Here is an 18,212-nt window from a genome sequence, read left to right on the forward strand (position 1 = left end):
CTGGGCCCTACCTGCCCAGGTGGGAGTGCTTGTTTTTCAGGGCATTGTTCCCTTGGGTGATGAAACAGCAGCAAGTCAAGTCACCTGCTCAAGGCATTGCTGGAGCATCAGTTCTGTTTTATTCATTCAGCAAATACTTACACATAGCTTGCGATGAGCCAGGCACTGCCACGGGTGCAGCAACCCACAAAAATCCAGCCCGTGTGGAGTTTACGTCTCAGTGACAAGAAACAAACAGAGTAAAATTCACCGTATGTCTGATGGTTGGTGAGAGCTATGCAGAAGAACAGAGCAGGAAAGAAGGCTAAGGAAGGGGCCTGGGGGTGTGAGAAGGCAGTTTTAAAATGAGTGGTCAGGAAAGGCCTCTCTAAGAAGGTCCCCCTTAAGCAAACACCGGTAGGAGGTGAAGGGTTCGGGGGGATCTTTGGGAAGGGTGTTTTCTGCAGAGGAGCCAGCAGGTGCAAAGGTCCTGAGAGTCCAGAGCAGCCAGGAAGCCAGTATGGTTGGAGTTGAGTGAGTGGATGGGAGGAATTGGGGTCAGAGAAATTGCTTGTGTGGTACGAGGTGGTGGTGGAGGGACAGAGCATGAGGGACCTCAGAGGCCAATGAGGTAGCCTTGACTTTGAATGACATGGGATCCGGTGAAGGCTTTTAGCAGAGGAGGGACATGATCTTATGTCTGATTGTCTTATTCCATGGTCTCTGCTCCTTCCTGGCACTCTATCTGGGTGCTTTTAGTCCGGTTTTGAGATATGGTGTCTGGGATTGTCTCAGCCACTCACTACTGCACAACACAGGACTCTTTTTGGGCCATCTGGCCACACAGAGCTTGTGCTGAATCTAGTGGAAAAGACCCAGTCCTCATTCTCTAGAACTCCATGTCCACTGAATGCAAACCCCAGCCATTGGTTGGAGATTCTATGTCCGTTGGAATGAAAGTCTCCTCTCTGGGCCTCAGTTTCCTCAACTAAACAAAGAGGGGCTTGCACTAGATGAGCCCTCAGGCCCCTTCTGCTTTCTCATCCTCATTGTGATGCTCAGTCTGGTTGGGGCCTCGGGTCTGGGGGAGCCCACATTTCCTGCCAGAGAAGTCAGGCAGTGACTTTCAGTCCTTGTCTTCCTTTTAGACCCCAAATCTTTTTAGCTTCCTTTTAAACCCCTTCCAGATAAGGGGCCGCTCATGGAGCAATTAAGGCCAGAAGATATTTGAAGTATCTTTGATTCCCTAAAAAAAAAAAAAAAATTAATTTGTTATACAGGGCCAATTCTTAATTTCATTCACTTACAAAAATTTTATAATTGCACAATTTAAAAGAATACTCTTAAACAAAAAGAAAAATGTACCCAGCATCTCACTCCCAAAACAGTTAAGTGAATACTATTCTAGACAATTTCTGGATACCTCTCTGTGTACATAAATGCATTTGTAAAATAAAAACTTTGATAATGCTGTATATGCTCTTATGTAACCTGCTGTCTCTCTTAATGGAATGTAGGGAACATTTTTTCACCTCAATAAATTTACAGCAATGTCATTAGCTTTTAATTATAGACTTAATTCTTAATTTCATTCTTCCCCCATACTCTTTAAACTGCCCCAGAAAGACCCAGAAAATACAAAGAAAAAAAAAGGAAAAAAAATCCATATTTCCACCCCCAAGAAAGGCACCAAAACAACTTTGTGTGTACCATTCTAAGTTTTTCTTCATACTCATCTGTTCATAAAATATGTGAATATTTTTTAAATAAAAAAATTAAGTAGCGTAGTTACTGACCCTTTTCCCCTTTACCTAATGGGCCTCTCTCATTTTAATGAACATCTGTCTAGATCATCGTTTAGTTTTTTTTTTTTTAAAGATTTTATTTATTTATTTGATAGAGATCACAAGCAGGCAGAGAGGCAGGCAGAGAGAGAGAGAGGAAGGGAAGCAGGCTCCCTGCTGAGCAGAGAGCCTGATGCGGGGCTCAATCCCAAGACCCTGGGATCATGACCTGAGCCGAAGGCAGAGGATTTAACCCACTGAGCCACCCAGGTGCCCCTAGATCGTCGTTTTTTAATAGCCATGTTGGTGTTCCCTCTAAAAAGAGGATCATTTTTATCCAGCCAAACCCTTTTTGATGGAGATTCAGGTTGTTTTCAATATAAACCATAGTCAGTTGGATGCAAACTCACACCCAGTCCGAGGCACCTGCCCAGAGCCCCTGAACTGAAAGTTTGCACATCTTTAGAGGCTTTCGATGCTGGCGCTGAGCTGCCTTCCAGGAAGACCCCTTAGTTCTCCCAACCCACCTGGTGTGTTTCCCCACGAGGCCAGGAATTCTGAATGTGTTCTGAACGGCTTCTCTCTGGGTTTATTTAAAGCAAAGACTGCCCTGAGGCCGAGGCTCCATTGGACCTTCTAGCAGACTGCGAGAAGGAGGAGGAATATCGCAGAAACATCTGGAAGGGCTTCCTCATCTCCATCCCCTACTCGGCCAGCATTGGGGGCACTGCCACCCTCACGGGCACGGCTCCCAACCTCATCCTGCTAGGCCAGCTCAAAAGGTAAAAGCAGGTGTGCTCCACCCAGCCCTGGGCTTCCTCCTCCTCCCACCCCTCCCCCTCTCCCTTCCACGCTGGGGAAACCTATACTGGATACCTTCCCTTGGCCAGGCTCTGGGGCCCCAGCAGGGTACAAACCCAGCAAAGTCCCTGCCTTGGGGAAGTTCCATTTTGGTGGGGGAGAAAAGCCATAAAGGAAAAGCGTTATATAATATGTTGGTGTGATAAGTTACCAAATGAAACAAAACAGCGTGATGTGGAAAGGACAGGAGTGGGTGCTATTTTATGTAGGCTGGTCAAGGATGTGGGACCTCTCTAATAGGGTGGCATCTGAGACCTAGAAGCTGTGGGAGCACAGGAGGGAAGAGCATTCCAGATAGGGGATAGCCTGTTCAATGGCGAGCAGCACAAAGACCAGAGAGGCTGGGGCACCGAAGGCAAAGGGAAGTGTGGGAGGAGATAAGGTAAGGTGTCAGGACCCCAGCTTTTCCTGCCAGTGCGGTGAGATGGGGAGTCAGTAGAGAGCTGGGAGCAAAGGATGCCATGATGTGACATCTGCTCTAAAAACGAACCCCAGATAGCAGCTTTGGTCTGTGGCTGTGAGGTCCCGGAGAAGCTTTGCAACCAAGTGCCTAGGCCAGCTGTGGTTTGGGCTCTGCCAGAAGCTCAAGTCTCCCCAGTGTTGATGCTGTTCAAACAGTGTCTGGGAGTCCGTCCATCAAGGAAGAAGAATAAAAGGGAAAGATTCTCGGACAGCATGACTTGTCAATTCCATTATCCCAAACCTCTTAGTTTGAAGATATAAACAATTCCAGTATTTCAAGATTCTGTTCCTAAGATTTTCAGTTGCCAGGATTCTGAGAGGTGGGGATTCTAAGATTCCTTTGCAGTGAAAATGTACCATATGTGCACTTAGTCCACACGAATGCGGATGTAAGCACTGGGCAAACAAATGCAACAGAAGTATTTACTATGCAATATGGCCCCAGGTGCTGGCCAACTTCTTTACCTGTTAGTCAACCAAAGAATGGAGGACTTCCTAGGATGATGGAGGAAAGCTGGTCATCCCGAGAGCTGGTTCGCTATCACTTTTAATCAAAGTGATTTTCATGAGAAATTCTAAGTACATCTGAATCTTATCTCCTGAGCCGATTTTGAAATCTTAACCCCCCCACTGTATTCTCAGGTTCTAAAATCTTTTGATTTTCCAAGTTGATGCGAAAAGCCAGTGATCCTCAGTCATGGGAGCATGTTAGAGTCAGCCGGGAGGGTGAGAAAAATCTGCCCGGGGTTTCTGGGGCAGAGATCCTGATTCAGGAGATGCGGATGAGGGCCAGGCATCAGTATTTCCCCAACTGACTTAAGCCCACTGCACATCTTTGTTGTCTTTTCATCTTTGTTGTGTTTTTTGCGGAAGGACTGAAAAACCAGAACCCAAGATGGTCCTGCTTGAGACGTGGGGACAACCTGGGTTTGGCCCCTTAGTGTCCTCCGTTAGAAGGTAGTGCCAACAAAGGGCCAGTTGGCCAGGAGGGTGAAGCTGGAGCAGGGCTGAACAGGAAAGATGTGGGTTCTGGGGCTTTCCGGGCAGATGCCAAGTTGGGGGATAGGGAGGAATGGGGCAGAGAGAGGGGCGGGTGCTGTTAGAGGGTTTTCAGGCTGCCTGCCCACCCTGATGCGAGCAGGACTTTGTTCCAACTTGAAAAGATATTAAGGAAAAAATGCTGGAGGTATAAGTAAAAATATCAAATGCAAAGGATTTTGAGTCAACTACATGTAAATCATATGCAAATCACACGCAATATTTAATTGCCCAAGCTTGGACCTTCTGGTCTAGAAAGAGGGGGATTTAAAATGAATGCCAAGTAATACGGGGTTCTGATTCTCTAGCCAGGAGCGTGGGGAGGTGGGGGAATGGCTGTCCTGAGTGCCCCCCTTGGCCTTCACTCCCCAAATACATTTTATTACTTTACTCTGATTATGTAGGGACATTACAGAACATTCAGAAAAATGTAGGGAAAAAACTTGAAATGCCTTCAATCCCACTGCTAATATTAAGTACACACTAGTTTCTGTATTTAAACCTCGGTGTTCTAGCTAAGAAATAGCTCCCTGTATGTATACAGTATACATGGGCGTGGCTGACCTTGGCTGGCTCTCATCTCCACCCCCCACCCCTTCTCCAGTTTTTTCCCACAGTGCGATGTGGTGAATTTCGGCTCCTGGTTCATTTTCGCCTTCCCTCTCATGGTGCTGTTCCTGTTGGTGGGCTGGCTGTGGATCTCCTTCCTGTACGGGGGAATGACCCTGAGGTACCCCTCATGCTTACTTTGAGCTTTGAGCCTGACTGGAATTTGGCTTCCTTCTCGTTGGGTAGAGCGTTTTCTTCTCAAATGGAGTTTCCTCCTACGGAACCCAAGGATTGCCCTGATAATTTCATGTTACCTTCTCATGCGGTGACTAGAGTAGAACTCACCTCCCAGGGATGTGAGCGTGTCCTTAGTGGTGGGACCTCCCTGAGACGCCCAGGCCCTCCGTTAATATCACCCATCACTGGTAATTACTGACAGCCCTGTCCTTTGAGTAAGATAAACATTCCTACCAGAGGAGAGGGAAACACTGTCTCCCGTTGGATGGGGTGCTGGTACAGGAGGTAACTGGGGGTGGCAATGAGGACAAGCTATTAAATAACATCGATGAAGAGAGTGAGAAAAAGAATCCTTTATCAACTCTCATAGAATGCAGCAAGTCTCAGTTGGGTAGTAGAAGAGTCAACTTTCCCAAATCAGCTTTTTAAACACAGAGCAAGCGTCAGTTCCAGAGATGTGAGCCAACAATGGTGTCTAATCAGAGTGTGATAATTACTTTGCTTCTGTGTGTTTATTTTTACGATTAGTTTTTTTCATGGCAAGTGATTCTTGTTTTCCATTTATGGGGCAATATAAAGTTTTCTGTTTAAATACATTTCTTAAATTGAAATGATGCATCTATTTGGAGGAAAGTATGAAGCAAATATGAGCCAGGTATGTGGATATGGGGGTGTTTGTGAAGGTAGGTTACAAACACCTGGAGTTGGGGACGTCCTAACATAGGAGTGACAGCGCAGGGCTGTCATCCCCTCACCTCTCTCTGGACCTTCATTTGCTCATCTGTAAAATGAAACCAGTCAAAGTTACTCTGGACCAAAGAGATGTGAAAATGTTTGAGACTAGAAAGGCTCTGATCATGGTGTTCCTTGACTCACATGCCTTCCAGAATTCCTCAGAGCAGAAACTCAGGGTTCAAAGCCCACATTTGCCCAGAGAAGCAAGTCCTGACCTTGGACTCAGACAGGCCAGAATTCAAATCACGCTTCCACGTGATCTTGAGCAATTTGGTAACCTCCCTCCAAGGGGCTTCATGCCCTCCCTTGCAGGTTGGGGCTAAAAAGTAGCTACAGCTAAAGTAAATGCTGAACAAGACACAGTGTGTCAACTGCCTAGGACTGAGCCAGAAATAGAGCCTGTCTTTCCAGTCTACCTGTTTCAATCTAATAAGCTTCTGCAGAACTCAGCCACGAGAGGATGGAGGAAATGCAGGTGGAGGGAAGTTCAGTGACAGATGTGTTTCTGGGTAACAGAGATGTTTCAGGCCAATGCCATTTGCAAGTGCTGTGAAGGAAGAGACAGTGAGATTCGATGGTGTGCCCTGGAGGGCTCCCACCTAAATGGGAAGTCAGGAGAGCTTCCTTGGGGAAGGGACTTTTGACCTGGGATCTGAAGAGTGAATAGACTTAAGTCAGTAAAGAGAGCAGAGGAAATGGGCATGATGAAGAGCATTCTAAGCAGATAGAACAGTAAGTGCAAAGGTCCTGAGGCTGGAGGTAGCAAGGGTTGTTCTGCAACTGAAAGGTTCAAGTGACCAAGTTCAGGCGATAAGGGAGATTTGTGGGAGATGAGGCCAGGGAATGAGGCAGGAGTTTTCACCTGGGAATGATTTTGTCCCAGGGGACGTTCAGCAGTATCTGTAGACATTGTGGTTGTCACAACTGAGGAATTACTACTGGCATCTAAAGAGTGAATGTCAGGGATGCTTCTAAACATTCAGCCTCCTGCAGCAAGGAATGATCCCGGCCCACAACAGAGAAAGATCCTGCCCCAATAGGTTAATAGTTCCAAGGTTGAAAAACCCTGGGCTAGATCATTGAGGGTCTTAGTGGAATTTGATCTTTATACACAAGAGTCATTGTGAGGATTTTTTAAAAAATATATTCTTTTGTTGTTGTCATTATTTTAATTTGGATAAGCAACACATATACTTGGTTTAAAAATCAAAATGATGCAAAGAGGTATACAGTGAGAATTCTTCTTCCCAACCGTGCTTTCATTTACCCATTCACCCAATACTTCCCCCAAAACGGGTTTCCTGTGTAATCTTGAGAGTTCCTTGAAATAAATACAGGCAGATAAAGTATATTTTCTGGTGACTAGTTTCCCAGACAGATATGATTTCATATATTTGCACATATTTTTGTAAGGTAAATTTCCATTGGGGTCAGAGAATAAACCCCTTTTCCTTTTAATAGATATTTGATAATCCTCCCTAGGACTTGTACGAATTTGTTCTCCCCTTTATAATGGATCTGAGTGTCTGCTTCCCTGCAGCAGTGGATTTTTTGCCAATCTGAGAAGAGAAAAATAATTTGCATTCATTTAACTAAAAGTCATTTGGAGCAACTTTTCATACTGAGGGGCAACATGAAATCTTCCCTATCTTCATAAAAGCCACTGGTATTTTTTTCTTGTAGCTTGTTAAACTGTGTTTATATCCTTTGTACATTTTTCAAATGGAGTATTGATCTTGGTCTTATTGATTTCTAGTACTATATATATATATATATATATATATATATATATATATATAAGATTAGTGCTTAGTCTCAATCCTTCTCACAGGGCTTCCGAATTTTAAAGTACAGTTAAAAAGATTTTCCCATTACAGGAGTTGTAAAAAAAAAAATCGCATATTTTTATCTAGGGTTTTTTGTTTTGTTTTGTTTTTCCACTGAGATCTTTTACCTGTTTGGAGTTTGTCCTTAGGATATGATGTGAGGTTTGGATCCAGCTTCATTTTTTTGGTTCGCGATGGCTACGTAGCTGTCCAGTGCTATTTATGGACACACAAAAGTTTTAAAATGTGACAAAGTTTGATTTATCTATCTTTGGTTGCTTGAGATTTTGATTCTAAGAAATAGTTGCCTAATCCAAGGTCAGAAAAAATTCACCCCTGTGTTTTCTTCTAAGGGTTTTATACATCAAGCCCTTATATTTAGGTCTAATCCATTTTGAATTGAAAAAAAAATTTATATGGTTTGAGGTAGGCGTTCCCATTCACTCTTTTGCATGTAGCTATCCAGTTGTCCTAGCATCATAGGTTAAAAGACTGTTCCTTCCTGCTTTGAATGATCTCGGTACCCTTGCCAAACCCCAACAGAACAGGGAAGTCTGGATTTATTTCTGGATTCCCAACTCCATCCCATTGATCTATATGTTCAACATGACCGACTGAATAGCTCATCTTTTCCACACTAGTCTGAGACACCGACTTGATCATAGACTAAGTCTCCAGTCTATTTCTGGACCTCCTATTTTGTTCTATTAGTTTATTCAGGTACCTGTTTGACCCTCTAAAGAATTATAAGCCTGGGAGTCTTAGGATCAGACTCACGTTTTTAAAAGACCACCAAGGCTATTGGTGGGAAGAACAGATTTTCGAAAGGGAAGACACAGTTAGGGAGCCACTCAGCAGCAGACTGCAGAAGTCTCCAGAACAGAGATAATGAGGCTTGGCCAGGGGGTGGGGGTCCGGGGGAGGAGTTAAGGAGTTAGTCATATTTGTGGCGGCCCCTCCTCACCTCCCTCCCGTCTGTTTCAGGGGCTGGAGGAAGAAGAAATCTGAGATCAAAACTGATGCAGAAGACAGGGCTCGCGCTGTGATTCGGGAGGAATTCCAGAACCTGGGGCCCATCAAGTGCGTGGTACGGGGGTTCCTGGGGTGGGGAGAGAGCCCAGCATAGACTTTCAGGAGACCTATCTCCTGGCCTGACCCTTGGACCCCTGGAGGTTGATGTCAGGGGGAATTTCAGGACGATGGCCTAGAAGCCTGGAGATGGAGGGTAGAGGGGTGACTTACACAGTCAGCCTCTTGGCCTGGTGCTGGGGGAAACACCCTGAGGACCAGGAAGCCCCTCAGGGTAGAGTTGGTGTGGGCGGGGGGATCTCCTGTCCTTCCAGCTAATGCGCTCTTTCCCCCTTGGCACACGGGATACCCAGCACTACCTCGGGCAGCTCTCGGGACTTTTTCAGTGTACAGTTCCCATTTGGTGAAGATACTAGGAGTCAGGAGGTCTGCACCCAAGAGCTGGCCCTGCCACTAACTCCTATCTATGTAGACCTGGGCAAAGCACCAACCCTCTCTGGGCTCTGCTCCCCAGTCTGTGGAATGGGCACGTTGGGTAGATATTTACTGCAACATTTGGGGATTCTGTGTGTCTACCCCTCTCCCTGTCTGTCTTCCCCCTCTGTGCACCATCTTCCTCTGCATGTACAACTCTTCCTCTCTCTCTCGCCTACCTCTGTGTCTGTCTGGCTGCTTCCTTTTATTCCTGCCTTTCTGACTGCGCCTCTGCTTTGCTTTTTCTTTCTCTCTGGTGATTCGGGTGGGCATGATATAAATAACCGGGGGGAAGGTGGTGACCGATGCTCCAGAAGGAGCCTGGGGGAGTGTGGCAACCCCTGGACAGGAATCCCTTACACCCCAGGATCCCCTTCCCCTCACTCTGGGGAGTGGATTACTTCTCAAAGCTTCTCAGAGGCAGGCCCCGGGCAGGGTCACAGCCAGGAGGCAAATGCCCCAGGCCTTCTCACGCTGTGGTCCCCCCCAGAGCCCACCATCAGCACGGCCTGCCTGTCTGTGCCACAGGTTTGCTGAACGGGCCGTGTTCACCCTTTTCTGCATGTTCGCCATCCTCCTCTTCTCCCGGGATCCGAAGTTCATCCCTGGCTGGGCCAGCTTCTTCACCCCTGGGTGAGACTCGGGGGACCGGGGCTGGGGGGTGGAGCCCAATAGGGAAACTTGTGGGATGGGCCATCTGGAGCTGGAGAGGCCGTGCGGCTGGAGGGGCTGGGCTGGATATACACCCTTGGTCCCATGGGGCTATAAATAGCTCCTTCCTTTACCCTCAAAAAAGCTTAGGTTCAGATGATAAAACATTTTGGGTTCTCATGTGTTAGGAGCTTTGCCTTTGGAATGAAGCAAAACTAGGTTCATGCCAGCTCTTGCACTTGTAAGTGGTGCACCCCTGAGCACATCATTCATCCATCCATCCATCCATCCATCCATTCATTCATTCACTATTAGTTTTATCGTTCAATCGGTCAACATTTACTGAGCACCTCTTATGTGCTCCACATTGTGCTAGATGCTGGGGACACAGACAAAAGGAATTAGTTCAACAACAAAACCCTACAGATTGGTAATGAGTGCAAAGAAAGAAAGAGCAAGAGGGATAGATTATGGAAGAACAGGCAGAGGCATAGACTTCGGGTGATTCTGGGAGGAAGTAAAGCTGAGAAAAGTAGAGAGAAGCACTGGAGATCTGCTCCAAGGTCTCCTGAGAGCAGGAGGCAGGAACTCAATTTAGCACCTTTGGAGAACCGAAAGAAGCCCAGTGTGACCGAGGCTCTGCAGGAAGGGAGGAGAGTCAGGAAGACATGGCCGAAAGGGCAGGAGAGACCCAGATCCTGGAGAGGCTTGTTGGACACATAAAACATTTGCTCTTTTCTGTGTGGGAGGCTCTGTGCCTCTGTTTTCTCATCTGTTAAATGGTATTGTCTTTGGATTGGTCCAAGGATCAGTTACTTAGTTCATGTTGAGTGATTAGAAGGGCACATGGGAAGAACTCAATAAAATATTAGCTCTACTTATTAGGGGATGGATTGGGGGAAACAGGTAGGAGCTCTAACACCATCTAGATGCCCCCCTGTCATCTAGGACAGGGCTGGTAACCTAAGACTCCTGGGCCAAATCTGGCCCAGCACTTGTTTTTGAATGGCTTTGATCTTTTTAAATGGCTAAAAATCAAAAGACAAATAACATTTGTGACACATGAAAATTATATGAAATTCAAAAGTCCGTGTCTGCAAATAAAGTTTCATGGGAACTCAGCCACACCTGTTCATTTATGAATCATCTACAGCTGCTTTCCTATTGCAACATCAAAGTTGAGGCAGGACAGAGACCATATGGCCTGCAAAGTCAAGAGCGTTCACTGAGCCCTGGTCTAGGGGAAAGGCCTTGCTGGCATGCGTCAGAGTGGTAACATTGGACAGGCAGCCGTCAAGGTCCGTTTGAAAGTTAGAAATGATAGCATCTGCTACCCGGTAGATTTGGGGGCATGAGGGACGGAGCACCTGCATGGATGGTGGTTGGTTGGAGAAGAACATTCTTTAGGAGGCTGGGCTGTGGGTGGTTATCAACAATTCGATTCTGGGCTTGCATTAGACTTGTCAAGTCAAATAGGTCTTTCAAATATTGCAAGGGAGAGTGTGGAAGACTCCCCATACATCTGGGAGCTGGGTAGAGGGGAGAAATGGAAGAAGCAGGCTGTGAGGTAGGCAGAAGACGGGGAGCAACAAACGAGCAAAGACCAAGATTGGGGAGCCTTTTAAGAAAGAGCAAATGGGTGACCATGTCAGATTCTGCTGTGCCAGAACATGATTAGATAGGAAATACGTCCTCTGGCTTCAGTGAGATCTGGTGATTTCCATCAGAAATATAATGGGAGACACATACAGTTCTGTACTCTCAGAGCACAGTGACTCTTGGAGCCTCAGTCTCCCCCCAGTAAAAGGGACGATGTAAGGTTCTGATCTCATGCAGGTTATTATGAAAAAGAAGCAACGTCATTTCATGGAGCCAAGAGGAGTGGCTCTTACTACCATTGTCTTATTTTTCCAAAATGAAGAAACCTTATTTTTTTTTTTCAAGTGAAAAGTGGGTGTTGTAAAGACAAAGAAAGTGAAAATCACCTAGAAACTCAGTCTCCAATTCTGATGACACATCTTTCCTGACTTAAAAATGCCTGTCCGGGAACTGTCCTACATCTCAATCCTATGGATGGTTACAGGCCTGTCTACACTAGCCAAAATGTAACCCATATCCTTTAAGTGGGTGCATTTTATTGCATGTTAAATCATATTTTGATAAAGCTAACTATAAAAATACATGTAAACTAGCTAAAAAGAAACCTATCTAAACAGAAGATTTTTTAATCTTCTAAAAGAATCTAAAAAAATGTGATGACAGTAGACACTATTTATAATCTGCCTTTTTCTTTTTTGTTTAATTAGAAAAGTTATGCATACTCATAAAAAATTCAAATAATGCTGAATTGAAATAGTAAAAGTCACAATTAAAAGTTTGTTGTCTAACATCTGATAGATATATACATGCACACATATATGCATGTTACAAAAATTAGACAGTATAATAATAATCACGGACAACTTACTATTCCTGACCTACTTCATTCTTTTTAAACGCTCCATAGTATTCTACAGAATGGTAGCATCTTAATCTATTTAATCAATTCCTTTTGGATTGTGTCTGATACTCCAAATAAGAACTTTTCTTTTGATTTACAAAATATCTTGGTTGTACTTCCATGTCAATGCATAAAGATTGATATTATCTTTTTTTTTTAAGATTTTATTTATTTATTTGACAGAGAGAGATCACAAGTAGATGGAGAGGCAGGCAGAGAGAAAGAGAGAGAGAGAGAGAGAGAGAGAAGCAGGCTCCCTGCTGAGCAGAGAGCCCAATGCGGGACTCGATCCCAGGACCCTGAGATCATGACCTGAGCCGAAGGCAGCGGCTTAACCCACTGAGCCACCCAGGCGCCCGATATTATCTTTTATCTTTAAAAAAACAGATGCAGGGTATTTCATTCTTGATATACTATTATATAGATATTATTGTACACAAGTTATTTACACATGTCTGTACTAAAAAGCTCCCATTTTTTCCTTCTGATCCGTACGGAATATCCCTGTTTTACAGGGATATCCCTATATTACATATAATCTGTGTACAAGAGCCCGGTTTTCCCGAGGATACCTTCCTAGAAGTACAATAACTGAATCGAGAGGCATTCACGTGTAAAGGATGGAAACATGTGGCCAGCTGCCCTCCAGAGGGTTAAACCAGTTTCTTTTCACACCGCCAGTATGTTTTCCAGCGTCTCCATTAAGTACTATCATCGCCCTTTCAAGTCTTGCCTTTTAGCAGACAAACGATACTCCATTAGCCTGGGGTTTCTGTTCCTCTAATATGGTGATACTGACCATCTTTTCCAGTGTCTTGGCCTTTTGAATGCTCTTCTTCCCCAAAGTGTGGGCTGAAAGGGCTTTTGTGGACGTCTGGTTCTATGCTTCATTGAGCTGGGAGCCAGACAAATCTGGGTTCAGTGCCCGTCTCCTGCATGGACCGTGGCCTGGCCTTGAGCAAGTTGCTTCTGCTCATTGAGACTCAGAATCCTCATCTGAGACGGAAGCTGCCTGCCCCAGAAGGCTGTTACTGAGACTTCTGTGAGCTTAACGTGTCCACAAGGCACACAGTGGATCCTTGAGAGGCGGTAAATAGATTTTGAGGGGCTGTGAAGCGGCCTCCGTCTGCGTTGTGCTGGTGCAAATGGGCTACATCTCTGAGTAGTAAGCTGCCCATCCCAGGAGGAAGGCAAGTAGAAGTTGAACAAATGCAGACAGACTCTTAGAGCAGCCCTGTTTCTGGCGATCCGCGGGAGTTCCACAGATCCCATATTTGGTGGCGCTCAGAATTCCTCCCTCTGTGGTTCCGTGTGTCTTCCGAGGAGGATAAGCCTTTGTCTCCAGTGACCTCTAAGAGCCTCAGGGAGCCGTGGGCAGAGAGGGCTTCAGCATCTGGCCTGTTGGATCCAGGCTAAGCGCAGGCAGGATAATATTCTGGTATCCCGTGACCTCCAACAATGCCCCCTTCCCAGCAAGCGCCTAATTCCCACCCAACAAATCCTCATTTGCAAATCCGCCAAACCTGTGCCCCGCTGCGATGCCCTGGGTCATGTGCTTTGGGGCCTTGTCATTATAGGTTTATTTCTGATGCTGTTACCGGAGTGGCCATTGTCATCATCTTGTTCGTCTTCCCATCCCAAAGGCCCTCTTTCAAGTGGTGGTTTGACTTTAAAGGTAAGGTGTCAAGGCTGGGGTCTCAGTGGGCTCGGTGAGGCTGTGACTCAGGGCCCGTGCCTGGGACCCGAACCCCACCACACTAACCACGTGGTCCCACTTCTTCCCTTTTCTCTGTCTGAGGCCTTACCTGGTCTGGGCACTTGGGGCTGCCGGAGGTGACAGTCCAGGGCTGGTGTTAGCAACGAGAGTCGGCCAAATCCAGCTGGCTGTCTCTTGGTACCGCCCATGAGCAAAGGATAGCTTTTACATTTTTTTTTTAAAGATTTTATTTATTTATTTGACAGACAGAGATCACAAGTAGGCAGAGAGGCAGGCAGAGAGAGAGAGAGGAGGAAGCAGGCTCCCCGCTGAGCAGAGAGCCCGATGCAGGGCTCCATCCCAGGCAGAGGCTTTAACCCACTGAGCCATCCAGGTGCCCCACTTTTACATTTTTTAATGGTTGAAAAGAATCAAAAGAAAAATATCTCATGACACAGGAACAGTCCATGAATCTCAGATTTCCGTGTCCACAAATAAAGTGTATTTCTTCAATAAGAAATTTGTGGACATTTATTTATTTAGTCACATCAGTACCTACACGCTAGCCTCAGTTTTGCACCTTGGCTCACAAAACCCAAAATATTTACCAGCTGATGCTTTTATAGAAAACCCATGCGGCCCCTGGGTCCAAGACAGGAGTTGCAATTCTGACTCCAGTGCCTAAAGGGTCAAATGTGCAAATCTCCAGGCAGGTTGAACCTGATAGGAAGCGGTGGGGACCACCGAGGCACAAACAGCCTAGGGGTGGCGTCCCAGGTCGGTTTAAAAGGATCACTGAGCCCTCCCAACCACATCTCTGCAGTCTGGCCTTCAATGGCTAGCTTGTGACCCCACTGGGCTCCCAGCAGGTGTCTGTCAGGACAAGGCATGGCCCCCTACTCCTGGGGACAGAGCCTGTGCTCCAGCTGGGACAGTGGGTTGAGCTCCATACCAGGAGTCAGAAATGGGATCCTCATCTCGAGTCACAGGCAGGTTAGCTCCGCAGTGGTGGAGGGGGTCTGAGCACGGGGCAGAACACGAGGGTCAGCAGGGAGACGGTATCACAGGGCTCCAGGAACGTTATGGCCATTGAGTGAACCCTGGGTCCAAGGAGCTGTGGGGAAAGACTCCATAGCCCGGGCAGGACCTGTCTCTGCTCCTCTGTCTGGCTTCCCGCTGGCCTTCATCACGTGCACCGGGGTCCATGTCCCAGCCTCTCCATACTTTCTACCACCTCTAAGCTTTGGCCTCTTTACAGTTGTTGCTTTTTTTTTTTTTTTTTACAACTTGGGCTCCCTTAGCGTGTCCTCTCTGTCGTAATGCCCACCTTCTCCCGGCTCACCTCCCACAGTGGCTGCCCGCTACCCCATCACTTCCGGCCAGCTCACGGCCCCCCCTGTAGCCCAACAGCCTCGCTTGCCCTCTGTCCCTTGATCTTTCGCTATATGTCTGTGCACCTGCTGTCTCTCTACTTCCCATGGGTACTGCTGAGAGGAAGAATCTGCTTTGTCTGGCGTGGTCTTTGGGCAGCCCTCCCACCAGGACACCTTGTAGCTGCCCGGCCAGCCTGGGGATCGGCTGCCCTTGATCGAGTCCTGTCTGTGGTTCCGTCACCTGGAAAGCCGGGGGCTTCCTCTCCGCCGGGGCTGTGGGGAGGGCCTGTGCTCTCCGTGTCCGGTATCCCAGCCGTGTTACTGACTTGCTAGCAGGGTGACCCTGGCGAGTTCCCAGGTTGTCTGTTCCTAGGTTGCTTTCCCACTTCGAGAATGAACATGTCCCTTAGACATTCTTCATCCCTGGCTTGAGTAGTTTCGTAGAACAGAAGTTGCAAACTCAAATGCCCACAGGGAGGGAAGAGTGTTGGGTGCGGCAGACTGGGCGTAGGAAAATGTGTTTTGTGACACACGACCCTCCCCACCCGGCTTTCCTTTTGCCTTGTGGAAACAGAACGATGTCTGTTCGAGGAAAACAGCAGCTGAGAGGGCTCGTGACTGGCAAGAGCCTTCGCATCAGGGCAACCCCCTCGCATCGTGGGGTCTGTGGAAAACTGGCAAGCCAAAAGCCTGTATACGAAAGGGCAGCTGGGACTCAGTTTCCACTGAGTGTCACCGTGCAGGAGAGCAAGGCTAGTTTTGCCAGATTTGCTGGTTTTTCAAGAGAGACAAACAAACAAAAAATTGCATGCAATCTCACTGATTTTAAGTGGTGGCCACGAATCTGAATTGAGAAACCCTGTGGGGGCCAGCAGCAGGCGCGCGAGAACACGTCTGGGAGCTGTGTCAGGTCTGTCCGTGGGGTGCAGCTCGCCACTTCAGCCGAGAGCTCTTTGGGCTGGAGTTTCGGGTGTTGCCTGGTGGATGGGGAGAGGGCGGCCTCCGGGAGCACCACCTGTCCTTCGGCCATCCGTGGGCCCACGCGGACGGGGCTGAAATGATGCGTTCTCGCACTCAGCCAGCAGGACTTACACGGAGCCTGAGAGAGTGGCCAGTTTCCACGGAGAGAAAGTGACTTGATCAAGGTCACACAGCTAGCTAAACAGAGACAGGGGTAAAACCCAGGCATCCAGGCCAACCTTGATTTTCTTACTGTGCTCTCTGTCTTCCGTTCTTCTCTGGGTGGAAGTCACACTTGCATTTCTGTCCCTTTATGTCACTTACCAAGTATCGAGGCAATGCTTCCTCTTTGGTGGGCAGTGTGTCTGTGGCTGATGGTGGGGACGAGGACAGTGATAACTTCCATTTCCTCTCTGTCCACCAAGCTCTTCCTCCCGATGTCCTGTGGCTCACTCCCATCACTGTACGCAGACTCTATCCAATGTCACCTCCCCAGAGAAGCCTTCCCTGACTACACTACCCAGAAAAGCATCCCTGCCTTGTCACTCTCCACCCTTCTACCCTATTTTCTTTCCTTCCCAACACATTATATTTCCTGACATTATATATTTATTGGTTTCTCCCCTGCCTCCCTTATTGGAAACATAAGTTCTCCAGGAGGAGGGATTGTGTCTGTTTTGGCCACTTCTGAATCCACAGTGCCTAGAGGAGTGCTTGACACTTGGTAGGTCCTCAATATATATTTGTGAGATGAATAACCAAGGGCTTGCTCTGGCCCACACCCAGAGCTGATCCCTTTGCCCCCAGGGGCCCGTTTCCTCTCCCCAGTGGGTCTCTGAGGAACTACAATTGCTCCCTTTTACAGATAAGGACACTGAGGCTCAGCGAAGTAGTCACTAGCTCACACCCCACAGCCGAAGGGCAGAGCTTGGATTCGAATCTAGTTCAACTTCAGAGCCTGTGCTTTCCAGCCACTGCTTCAGACAGCTCGTTGGCACAAAGCAGGGCTAGAAGTATGAGATTCCCATAGTGAGACGCTGTGCTTTTAGGAAACAGCCACAAGGGCGTGGTCGGATGGGAACCTCGTGAAGACAATCAAAGCGAAGGCACAATCCGTGCCTACCGCGGGGCAGGTGGCGTCATCAGTGCTCACCACGTCGCTCATTTAATCTGCCTGATGTTAAACCCACGGTCAGGGCCTTCTCCCGTGTGCGGCAAGTCCCTTTACTTTTTCAGACCTTGCCTGCCTCTTTAATGAAATAATACTTTCTTGCCTAAAGCCGGAGAGCTGAGCCATCCGACGTCTTCCAGCTTTCATCTTAGATAATGAAATTTGGAAAAAGCTGAGAAGGAGAAACAAGGTGTCAGTGGTTGTGTGACCAGGAATTGTCCTGGAGAGGATGGCGCCACTGGGCATGAGCCGGACCTGTCCTCTCGGCCTCCCTGATGGCCGCCTGCAGGGATGGTTCCATTTCAAGAGCGTTCACCCTGCTGCAGGCATCGGGCGACACATCTTACATCAGATTAGCGGACAAGCATTTTGGAGTACAGGCCGGGTGCCAGGTAGTGACGCAGGGATCTGGCTGTGAGCCGAACAGGACCGTGTCCTTCTCTACCACCAGCTCTCGTCCCCTCATCAGTGTTCAGGGGACCCTCCAGGGGCTGTTTCTGCACCACAGGTCGGCTGAGGATATGGGGGCTCAGACAGGCAAGGTCACGTTCAAGGACATGCAGTGAGCCAACACCCAAGCAGGGTCTGTCTCCAGGCCTATGCTCCCAAATACGGGGGTAGAAAACCAGCCCTCGGGCCAAATGCAACCCCACCTTGGTCAGTAGGGTACCCTGGGAGCCATGCCTGCTCACGTGTGTCCTTTCTGTGGCTGCTCCCACCCTATGTGGTGGTCTGGTTCCACAGAGGCTGGCAGAGCCTGGAGTGTCCACCCCCTCCCCCTTTATGGACACTTGCTGCATCCCGTTCTAACCCCTGCTCGCAGATACTGCGGCTTTTGAGGGTATAAAATCCTCCCACAATCCCATGAACCAAAGACACTCTGTGTT

The 18,212-nt window shown here is 47.7% G+C and overlaps 1 protein-coding gene across 1 annotated transcript in view; it reads left to right on the forward strand.

Moving 5' to 3' along the window:
* SLC13A3 (solute carrier family 13 member 3) overlaps window positions 1–18,212 on the forward strand; it is a 68,315-nt gene that overhangs the window by 35,467 nt on the left and 14,636 nt on the right. Inside the window, exons 5-9 of the mRNA XM_032838475.1 lie at window positions 2,363–2,545; window positions 4,729–4,854; window positions 8,456–8,551; window positions 9,503–9,607; window positions 13,703–13,800. Of these exons, the coding sequence (XP_032694366.1) occupies window positions 2,363–2,545; window positions 4,729–4,854; window positions 8,456–8,551; window positions 9,503–9,607; window positions 13,703–13,800 (608 nt within the window). The remainder of the gene's footprint in view (window positions 1–2,362; window positions 2,546–4,728; window positions 4,855–8,455; window positions 8,552–9,502; window positions 9,608–13,702; window positions 13,801–18,212) is intronic.

Source organism: Lontra canadensis, unplaced genomic scaffold, assembly GCF_010015895.1.
Source record: "Lontra canadensis isolate GAN:19392208 unplaced genomic scaffold, GSC_riverotter_1.0 scaffold105, whole genome shotgun sequence".
In the NCBI taxonomy this organism is placed as follows: domain Eukaryota; kingdom Metazoa; phylum Chordata; class Mammalia; order Carnivora; family Mustelidae; genus Lontra; species Lontra canadensis.